The 11,418-nt window shown below is 42.5% G+C and overlaps 1 protein-coding gene across 1 annotated transcript; it reads left to right on the forward strand.

Annotated features, from left to right (window-relative positions):
- Positions 1-5,253: 5,253 nt before the first annotated feature.
- Positions 5,254-6,189, forward strand: EDDM3B (epididymal protein 3B). The gene has a single exon (XM_019832755.3). The coding sequence runs from the start codon at positions 5,278-5,280 to the stop codon at positions 5,845-5,847; it is 570 nt and encodes a 189-aa protein (XP_019688314.3). The 5' UTR covers positions 5,254-5,277; the 3' UTR covers positions 5,848-6,189.
- Positions 6,190-11,418: the final 5,229 nt, after the last annotated feature.

Consider the following 11,418-nt stretch of genomic DNA (forward strand, 5'->3'; position numbering starts at 1 on the left):
TCCACATCAAAAGTAGAATATCACACTTATTTCAGAAACACTGAATGAAGTAGTTAAAACTAGAAATGACTGGGCTACAACAACCTGATATTATCAACCAATATTATCAACAACTGATATCAACATAACACTTTATTGTTTAAAAAAAGCTACTTTTGGGGGTGCCTGGGTGGCTCAGTCAGTTAAGCGTCCGACTTCAGCTCAGGTCATGATCTCATGGTTCGTGGGTTCGAGCCCTGCATCGGGCTCTGTGCTGACAGCTCAGAGCCTGGAGCCTGTTTCAGATTCTGTGTCTCCCTCTCTCTCTGCCCCTCCCCCACTTGCACTCTGTCTCTCTCTGTCTCAAAAATAAATAAACATTAAAAAAATTTTTTTAAAAGCTACTTTTGGGGTGCCTGGGTGGCTCAGTTGGTTAGGCGTCCGGCTTCGGCTCAGGTCATGATCTTGTGGTCGCGAGTTCGAGCCCCACGTCAGGCTCTGTGCTGACTGCTCAGAGCCTGGAGCCTGTTTCAGATTCTCTGTCTCCCTCTCTCTGACCCTCCCCCCGTTCATGCTCTGTTTCTCTCTGTCTGAAAAATAAATAAACATTAAAAAAAAACTTTTAAAAAAATAATTTAAAAAAGCTACTTTTCCATGCATTGCTTCCTGTAATTCTCAGAATTACTCACTCATGTCCTAGAATGTACTGTAAAATATACGGTATTGGAAACCCATGGATCTCTTTCTGAGCTTGCACCTTCACACAATAGTCCTCATAGTTTCTCCCCACTGCCTCTCTCTGTTTTCATTAAGTCACTACCTGATTCAGCAGATCACAGGAACTTGTTAGAAATGGCTGTTGATATGTGGCCACATGATGGCCACCTTAATTCTTCTCAGAGTCATCTTTCAAATCCTCCAAACCCAGGTGCCCAAAATTCCTGCCTTTTTACTCTCCCTCTTCACCCAAAAATACTAGAGAGTAATTGGACTTGCAGTACACCCTGAGACAACTCCCATTCAGTCTCTCAGCACACGATTACCAATTATTCAAGGAAAACTTGACATGAGCTGGGCTTTGAGGTGCACCAGGGTTTCTGTAAATCCAAATGTGTTTCTATAAGTGCCAATACTTCTCTACCTAATCCTAATGACATAGCTCCCATTCAAAGAGAAGATCAGGACACTATATACCAGGATGGCATTGCTACTAATATGCTTTGAAGATAAGCTCTGGGTATGAACTGAACGTGATGACTATAAAACAACAACAACAAAAAATTTCCCTTTACTCTCTGTGAGCAGTGAAATAAAGTCACTTATGGGGTGACTAGCTGGCTCAGTTGGTACATATTGTGACTCTTGATGTTAGGGTCATGAGTTTGAGCCTCATATTGGGGGTAGAGTTTACTTGAAAACAAAAATAGTCACTTAGGTCAAGGGGGTGGGTAAAATGGAGCAGGGAGACCATTAAGGAGGTGGCCTTTATCTATGTCCTCATTCGGTGGAGTCATGAACTTTTGAACTGGGTCAACTCATAAATACTCTAAAGACTCTGCAGAACACCTGCAACTTGCTACAGTATCAATTGGACCTTTGCATAGTGATAGCTTTAGCAACCAATTATGTTTAGCCAATATTAGTTTTCTGTCAACAACACCAATCAAAATTCTTTGTAAACAATGTATAACAGCATTCCCCTTTTGTCTCTAAAATCCCTGACTTTTGCTGTCTTGTGGGACACTATTTGGGTTGTGTGATCAGAGCACCCCAAATTACAATTCTGGATCTCAAATAAATGCTTTTGCTTAATCATTGCCTCCTTATAATTTTTGGTTGACACCGTCTAGGTTCTTTTATTACCTCTGTAATAAAAACAGATTAACAAAAGAAAAACATACAGAAATTCAACAACATGTGTATCTCTTGTATATATTGTGGATAGTCAGAAAAACTGAGTAAAACTTCCCAAAATGACTCAAGCCACCACCTTAAATACCATCTTCAGCTAAAGACAAAAGAAATGGGTGCTGGGTGGCTCAGTCAGTTAAGCGGTTAAGCGTCTGACTTCAGCTCAGGTCATGATCTTGCAGTCTGTGAGTTTGAGCCCTGTGTCGGGCTCTGTGCTGACAGTCAGAGACTGCTTTGGATTCTGTGTCTCCCTCTCTTTCTGCACCTCTAGTGCGCTCTCTCTCTCTCTCTCTCTCTCTCTCTCTCTGTCTTTCAAAATGAATAAATGTTAAAAAAAAAAAAAAGGACAAAAGAGAGATATTGCAGTGGGAGTGGGGAGGCCAGTTAAGGGAGGTTATGAGGAAAAGCGCAGCAAACAAAGTTAAGGTTTGTTGTGTATATTTAAGTCTGTGCCTTCTCCATTGGTAAGAGTTTCTTGTGATTTAGAGTCAGCCTTCTCTTCCTGGTACTAAGAGTGAGATACTCTCACAAATGGAGATTTCCTAAATGTCCCTTACAAAAGGGTAACTTCCACTCTCGGGTTTCAGAGCTTCTCCTGGGCTTGTGGCTTCTTAAAAATAACCAGCTTAAATAATCCTTATGCCAAAGAGGTATAATTTGGAGTGGCATGCTTTGCTACCGTTCATGACAATTTGATGATAAGGTGGCCCAGTGAGAAACTCAACCAAGGTGGCTTAGCTGGGAGTAGCCCTCAAAGAAATGCATTGATAGGGACGCCTGGGTGGTTCAGTCGGTTAAGCATCCAACTTTGGCTCAGGTCATGATCTCATGGTTTGCAAGTTTGAGACCCATGTCAGGCTCTGTGCTGACAGCTCAGAGCCTGGAGCCTGCTTTGGATTCCGTGTCTCCTTCTCTCTCTGCCCCTCCCCTGCTCGTGTTCTCTCTCTCTCTCTCTCTCTCTCTCTCTCTCTCTCTCTCTCTCCCTCTCTCAAAAATAAATAAACATTAAAAAAGGTTAAAAAAATTCATTAATGGAAAGCACATTCAAGGATCTCACTTTATCCATAAATTGCACCTTGGACTACATACCCTCTTTATCTCTCAATGAAGATTCCACAGTTCACAACTCCAGAGGTGTTTTGTTTTGTTTTTCACTGATGTTCCCATAGACCATAGCCTAGTCATCAGGGGAATTTTCCCCAGAGGTTTTTTGGGATGTGAATTTAGGAGATAAATCTCTGATTGTCTCCTGATAACTCCAGACAACTCCTCTTCAGTATTACCTCAGAGCCTTGCCATTCCTTTGTGCCCTCAAGTGAGTCTTTGATGTTGGACACCTTTGCTCCAGGCTATTCTCAGAGTGAACCCAAGTGTTCTAGATGAGAAGGTACAGGAACAGGTTCACTTAGTAAGTCTGTTCCCTCTCTCCCCACCCCCACTATTAATCGGTGGAGTGCTGTACCTCTCACTGCTATTCCTCTCTTCACTGCCACAGACTTCTTGGCTCTCTGCTCTTCAGATCCACATACTGATTTCCACCACCAGTGACACGTGAGTGTTGGATCTGAACAGGGTGAGTTAGATTTAGGGTTGGTGCTGAGGATGCTTGAGGGGAAAGGCCCAGGAACACTGGAAGGGGCCTGACTGAACTTCTAGACGGTAAAGATTGGAAAGTGATCCAGTTTGTAAGAAGCAAAGACCTGAATTCAACTCAGGAGTAATCCCACTGATACAGTCTGTCTGTCAACCCCTCCAATCTTTCCAAGCATAATATTTTGAAGCAACTTGAATCCTGATCTTTTTATCCTGGTTAGGACCTTTGGCCAGGTATAGGGTGCCAGAAATGAGCAAGTGCCTATTCTGTCTTCTATGCTCCATGTAGCACTTTACACAATAGGGGAGGAAAAAAATTTCCTTCCATCCTTCAAGATACTTCCAACTGGTTTAAGAATTAAAATGAAATAAGATTTAGCAGGAGGGAAAAACACCAAAGTTTTATTATGTGCACATGGAGGCCCAGTAATGAAATGGAGACCCCAAGTAAATGACTGAGGCAGGCAGCTTTTATACATTTTAAATAGTGAGACAATACATTTGTGAGGAATTGACAGGAGAGAGAAAACAAATGTTTGGGAGTTCCAATTAGTAAGGAATTCTAAGCAGAATCTGGGCTGAAATAGTAGATTCGTAAAAAGGAATAAAGTTTGTTTATTCAGCTTACTTGGCTTTAAAATTCCAATCTCTGGTGGGGTGCCTGGCTGGCTCAGTTAGTGGAGCATGCAACTCTTGATCTCAGGGTTAAAAGTTCGAGTCCCACGTTGGGCATAGAACCTACTTTAAAAATAATTTTAAGCAAGTAAAATCCCTATCTTTGGTGATAAGAATATCTTTTTATTTCTTAGTATAAGGAAGGTACCTTTCATATGAGATTCATTTTCTGCTTTTAGGGGGACAGAGGAGGGTCTGAGTGTCCTTGTACTGGCTGTTTTCCAAGTAGCTTCAATTCAAAACAATCAATATACTATTGTGACACCTTTTAGGGTGGCCTACCCTGTGTTCCTACAACATTCTCAGAAGGGCTCTCACATGCATATCTTGTTAGAGTCCCTCACAAGTCTGTGAGGCAGCTATTATTAGGCAGATTTGAGGACACAAGTGCTCAGAGAGTTGAGAATCAGGTTAGAGATTCCATAGGGCCAGCTCCACTCCCCATGGTAAATGAGAGCTGGTTTAAAGGGGAAACTTTTTCACACACCTCTATGCCCTAATTTTGGCCAGGGTAGCTCCTGTGAGGGTAGTTTCAATCTTGGTACAGGATTGATTAAAATGGTATTTCAGAACTGGAGCTCCTATATGATGGCATTCTTAACAATAGATCAAGATTGTTTATAACTATGATAACTAGGTAAATGGCCTCTGAGAAGGTATGTGGGTAGTCAGAAGTGATAACAGGCTTTGGGGAAGTGTTATAAGGAAGGCACGATTAGATAAACACCATCTTGCAGAATCAGTGTAACTGTAGCCTGGGGTCTGAGGGAACCAAAGCCTTCTTGCTTGGAAAATATCACCCAAGTCTTCACTCATCTTCTGCATTCCCTTAAAAGGTGGCAATCCTTTCCACTTCACAGCCATACAGCTTAAAATGCCATTTTTTTTTCAGACTCACGCTCTTCTGAGAACTGATCCGCACCGTAAGACAGAATTAGCTAGAAGGGTGATTGGTTGGAGTGGAAGAGAGGGCAGACAGGAGGTGTTTGAAATCCTCAAAATCAACTCCACCTATTTTTTTACAATTTTGTGTTTGTCTCACTCAGGCTCTAGCATAATTTCAGTTCTCATAAACTTTATTATCTAACGAGATTCATCACCTTCAAGCCTGGGAACAAAATGATAAAATTGGGCCCAAGTGCCTACACTGGCAGGGAAGGAATTTTAAGTTGGAGGTCAGCTCTTAGGGCAGCTGAAATAATGCTTTCCTCTCTCCCTGCTGTGGACTCACAGGTGGCCCTGGTGACTGAGATGGCATCCTCTCTAAAGGTCCTTGGCCCTATCTTGGCCCTGCTGTTTCCCCTATGTGGGCTGCTTATACACAGCCAGAACCTTTCCTGGAGGGAATTCATGAAGCAGCACTACCTGAGCACAAGCTGGAAATTCAGCGACTACAAATGCGATGATCTCATGAGGGAAAGAGGAGCTCCAAAAGACAGGAACTATCACACCTTCATCTATACCTTGTGGCACAAAATCGAGCATATATGCCTCAGGAAGTGGAGAGATCGTTACAGAAATGTATATATATGGGCCCAGCATCCCTTCAAAATCCTCCAGTGCTACCAGGAGAGTAACAAAAAGAGCTACAGAGAACATAGCAGCTACAGCTACATTGAATTCCACTGTGGCATGAATGGGTATGTGGACAGCATAGAGGACATCCAATTGTTAGACATCAAAAATTAGAGAGTCTACCCACACCCCCAGGTTTTAGTAGAGTGCCCATTACTTCCCAAGTGGTAGCCTGATGCCTACATCAACAGCACTGGCTACTCCTTCCTTTGCGTGTATGTGCCAATGTTTTCTCACGACTGGAGTTATGGACCACAAGGTTTCTTGATATTAAAACTGCCTGCGTTGTTTCTCTACCCTGAATACCTTTCTGCCCTCATTTACCTGATTTGCTCTTACTTTTTTTTTTTTTTTTTTTAAGATTTACCTCTTATGGCTTTTCTTTTTTACTGAACCAGGGATTTTCCTGATAATGACTCTCCTTACACCTCCCCGAGCTAAATGATCTTCCCTTCCTTAAATAAATTATATCATTCCAATGTGTACGAAATTTATACATGCTATCTGTGCAGACTATGTGTTCTGTGACTGGTATAGGTGTTACAGGGTGTGTGATGCAGATTATGCTTGGATATGATTTGTGCTGAGTGTAGGGTTAAGGTGTGTGTTACTGGACTCATTCATCAAACATATCTCTAAGGAAATGCATGCATTTTGGATAGGTTAAGGCATTATGTTTCTTGAGGAATAATACATTAAGTAGAAGATAATCACAGAAACGAGTTTATCTGATAATAACCATTTTCACTAGGCAGAGAAATAGAGTCCAATACAGGACTTTAAAATGCAACCTTCAAGAATGGGTCTTAAGACTTAAATTTTGTTGGAGGAAAGAGGAAGTGAATTGCAAAATGAACTGTTGAGGACACAAGTAAGCAGAGTCCACGAGAATTCTGTTTGCTAAATGGGGAAGAGAGATTCAGAGAAAGATAAGTCTTCACTTCATATAATTTTGCCTCAGGCAGGTATGGGGAAGAGAAATACTAAACACTAAAGTACCTTGTGTTCTTCAGCCTCTTGCATTGTTGAAAGACTCCAGTCCTGAAACAATCAGAGAAAAGACCAAGGTATGAACATTTTCAGCGAGGTGGCTGTGCTCCTAGTCCTAGAGGTCTGGCCTCAATGAGTAGCCAATGAATCTAGATTGGTCATCCTGTGCCAAGAGCAGCACCACAGGTTTGCAATTTTTCAGTGCACCTGGGGATGAGCAGACAGTGGGGAGATGATGACCTATACAAACCAAACTCACAAGAGATTAGTGTTAAACCAGTAGTTCTGTATCAATAATCAATCTACATTTGAGGAGGAATACTGATTGTTTTTCTCAGTTGATAAAAGCTGTTTCAAAATTTAATGGCAGGGGTGCCTGGGTGGTTCATCCTGTTAAGAGTCCCACTCTTGATTTTGACTCAGGTCAGGATGGTGAGTTCAAGCCCCACATCAGGCTCCTCACTGTCAACTTGGGATTCTCTCTCTCCCTCTCTACCTCTAGCCTGCTTGTGTTCTCTTTCTCTCAAAATAAATAAATAAACTTTTAAAAATGTAGTGGAATATTTTGTGGTGGCATATTTTGGTTTCCTACAGTCATATTTCAGAATGGTCTTTTCTGGTCACCCACAGTAAGTTTTCACAAATACCCCATTTAAAAAACTTTGAAAGTTCCTTTTGTTAAAGTGTTAAAAGATGATAGGAGCACCTGAGCAGCTTAGTCGGTTAAGTGTCTGACTTCAGCTTAGGCCATGATCTCACAGTTCGTGAGTTCAAGCCCCGCATTGGGCTCTGTGCTGACAGCTCGGAGCCTGGAGCCTGCTTTGGATTCTGTGTCTCCTTCTCTCTCTGCCCCTCCCCGACTCATGCTCTGTCTCTCTCTCAAAAATAAGTAAACATAAAAAAAAAAATAAAAAGAAAATAAAAAGATGATGGTCCAAAACAGTATAGGAGGAAAATGGATTTAAGCCCAATTAGTATAATAGCTTTATGTTGTTGCTTGGGTTTTCCCACATCCACTTCTTTAACCCCATTTGAATAGATGGATATTCATTTCCTGTCAGGAACTATCCTTTTATTAGAGGGAGAGAGTGTGCAAGCAGTGGAGAGAGGAAGAGGGAGAGGGAGAGGGAGAGGGAGAGGGAGAGGGAGAGGGAGAGGGAGAGGGAAAGAGAGAGAGAGAGAGAGAGTGAGAGAGAGAGAGAGAGAGAGAGAGAGAGAGAGAGAGAGAGAGAGAGAGTCTTAAGCAGGCTCCACACTCAGCACAGGTCTCCACAGGGCTCAACTCAGGGCTTCATCCCACAACCCTGGGATCATGACCTGAGCCAAAACCAAGAGTCAGATGCTCAATCAACTGTTCCCCTATTCTTCTCCCCCTCTTTTAATTTATTTTTTTAATTTACATCCAAGTTAGTTAGCATATACTGCAAACAGTAATTTCAGGAGTAGATTCCTTGATGCCCTTTACCCATTTAGCCCATCCCCCCTCCCACAACCCCTCCAGTAACCCTCAGTTTGTTCTCCATACTTATGAGTCTCTTCTGTTTTGTCCCCCTCCCTGTTTTTACATTATTTTTGTTTCCCTTCCATTATGTTCATCTGTTTTGTCTCTTAAAGTCCTCATATGAGTGAAGTCATATATTTGTCTTTCTCTGACTAATTTTGCTTAGCATAACACCCTCCAGTTCCATCCATGTAGTGGCAAATGGCAAGATTTCATTCTTTTTGATTGCCAAGCAATACTCCATTGTGTATATATACCACATTTTCTTTATCCATTCATCCATCTATGGGCATTTGGGTTCTTTCCATACATTGGCTATTGTTGATAGTGCTGCTATAAATATTGGGGTGCATGTGCCCCTTCCTATTCTTCGCCTTTTTGTGTGCAGTGGTGAAGTCTTGGGGTGATGGGGGGGTGCGGTTCATGGGGTCCAGAGCTGATGGCCAAGAAAGAATTCTTGAAGATGTCTTTGGTGCAAAAAGATGATTTTATTAAAGCATGGGGACAGGACCCATGGGCAGGAAGAGCTGCACAGGGGTCGTGAAGGGTAACTCATTATATACTCTCAGGTTGGAAGGGATCAGGGATAGAGTCTGTAAGGAATTTTGGAAGCAAGATTTCCAGGACCTTGAGGGGCTAGCTGTTGCTAGGGAAACACCACTTATTACCATTTAATAAAACCTCAGTCATGAGACCCTTCAGATGGATATCAGAGGGGCTATAAGCCTGGAGCATGATTGCCAGCATATATCCTGGGGCACTTGACATAAAGGAAGTAGACTTACAGGATCCTGGAGGTTGGGATAATGTTTTGTTTTGTTTAATTTTTTAATGTTTATGTAATTTTTGAGAGTGAGAGAGCAACGGAGAGAGACAAAGCATGAGCCAGGGAGGGACAGAGAGAGGGAGACACAGAATCTGAAACAGGGTCCAGGCTGTCAGCACAGCTGAGGTGTTGAACTTGCAAACCACGAGATCATGACCTAAGCCAAAGTCAGACACTTAACCAACTGAGCCACCCAGGCTCCCCTAGGTTTGGAAAATGTTAAGCCAAGGTTCCTGTTGCCCAAAGCAAAGTGTCATCATCAAGGCAGCTGATCTCCTGTAGGGAGATCACTCTGCCAGTCTCAAAGACTTGTCAATGGGCTGCTTACAGTAAGGGAATTTAATTTTGCTTTTGCCTTAATTTCCCACATCACCATGGCAAGCACTTAAACCTCTTTCCTTTGTTCTTGGGTAGCCAGGAGCATCTGAGGAATATCACACATATTCCACCTGGGGAGTGGGATATGCCAGCTTGTATTTTTCCCTCAGCTTGCCTCATGCTCCCTTATCATGCAGTATTGGTGGAGTTATCCATCAAGGTTCCCAATCTCCTCTACTGGGCCAAATGATGGTCATGAGATTCGAGCTAGGCTAACAGGATTTTTTCTTATAGGAGACCAGAATATACCACCCTAAAAGATGACTCTTTGGCATAAAGATTATTATTTTTTATCAATGGAGAAGGCACAAACTTAACTCTGCATAACAAACTTTACTTTTGTTTACTATACTTTTCCTGGTCATCTTTCCATAACCTGCCAGCCCCACACTGTTCTTCCTTTGTTTTAGCTAAAAATAGTATGTAAGCCCAAAGTCATAGCACCTTATTGAATGACTCATCCTGATGTGGAGAACAAAGGCAAAAGAAATATAGGGAAAAAATTGGGGCACATACTTTGCTAGAGGCGAAAGGCAACCTTAGCTTGACATTAGCCTGATCTCCAGGACCCTGTAAAAATCCCTTTGGAAACTTCCTTTTTCTCTACCCCCCCAAGGTATATGTTAGGAATCATCTTCCAAGCATATGGCCCACTGCTATTCACCTGAAGGGTCTCATGACTAACATTTTACTAGACAGTAGTAAATGATCTTTTCCTAACAGCAGCTAGCCCCTCAAGGTCTTGGAAACCTTGCTTCCAAATTCCTTAGAGACTTAGGCTGTCCCACACCCCCTCTCAACATGAAGGTATATAATCAGTCATCCTTTACAACCCCAGTGTAGCTCTTCCTGCCCGTGGGTCCTATCCTCATGCTTTAATAAAATCACTTTTTTGCACCAAAAATGTCTTAAGAATTCTTTCTTGGCCTTCAGCTCTGGACCCCCACCACCCCAAAACCACATCAGAAAGGAGCTCCAAAGAGCTGTACAAAAGGGAAGACTTTTCTAGTCAGGGCTGTGGAGCAAGGAAGTTTTAGCAAAAGAAAGCAAAGGATTGTTTCAGGGAGGGTCACTTTCCTTTAGGGGGAAGAGCAGTGGAGGCTTATCATGCCAATTACCTCACCTTCCTTTAGGGTGCGAAAAGAGCCCATCTGAACGATTATTGCCTTGGTGCTGACCAGAAATTTCCTAACCGACCAGTTGAGACTACATTTCTGGGAGAGGTTGAAATTGCAGTTCGGTTAGGTATTAGGCCCCACCTGGATGACTTGTCCCAGCATAAGTGACTCTTGAGCTTATGGTTCTTTTAACATTCCTAAATTTCCATTCCAGGTACAGGAGGCACACATTCTTTCCCCCTATAGTCTTATTATGGGAAAGCTGTGTAAGTTAGAAATCAATTTGCTTAACGGAGGAATTCTAACCCAATTACAAGGAAGGAAGGAAAGCGTTTGGTGTAAATGTGTGGTTAGTAAAAGCCACCTTGCCTTGAAGAACTACAGTAAAGAACAGAAGAGTGAGACAGCACATGTGAAGTTTTCTCACTGAATATACCCTTTGATTGCACTTTGGTATAATTATAATGTAATTTAGTAATCTTAGTAGAATGCAATGAGCACTAGTAAAAGCTGAACACATTAAGGCTGAGACAATAGTTCTGTGCCTAGAGAAGGGAAAGATCAGAGGAGAGGGTATCTGAGCACAGCCTAGAAAGATAGGTGAGTAATCAAGCAGAATAGGTCAGAATAGGTCAGCAAAAGAAACAACACCAGTGAAAGTGTGAAGTGCTAAAATATAATGTTTTCGGGGTACCTGGGTAGCTCAGTCGGTTAAGCATCCAACTCTTGGTTTCGGCTCAGGTCATGATGTTGCAGATCTTGAGCTCGAGCCCCATGTCGGCCTCCGTGCTGACAGTGTGGAGCCTGCTTGGGATTCTCTCTCTCTCACTCTCTCTTCCCCTCCTCTGCTTGCTCTGTCTCTCTCTCAAAAA

Source organism: Felis catus, chromosome B3 (assembly GCF_018350175.1).
Source record: "Felis catus isolate Fca126 chromosome B3, F.catus_Fca126_mat1.0, whole genome shotgun sequence".
Taxonomy (NCBI): Eukaryota; Metazoa; Chordata; class Mammalia; order Carnivora; family Felidae; genus Felis; species Felis catus.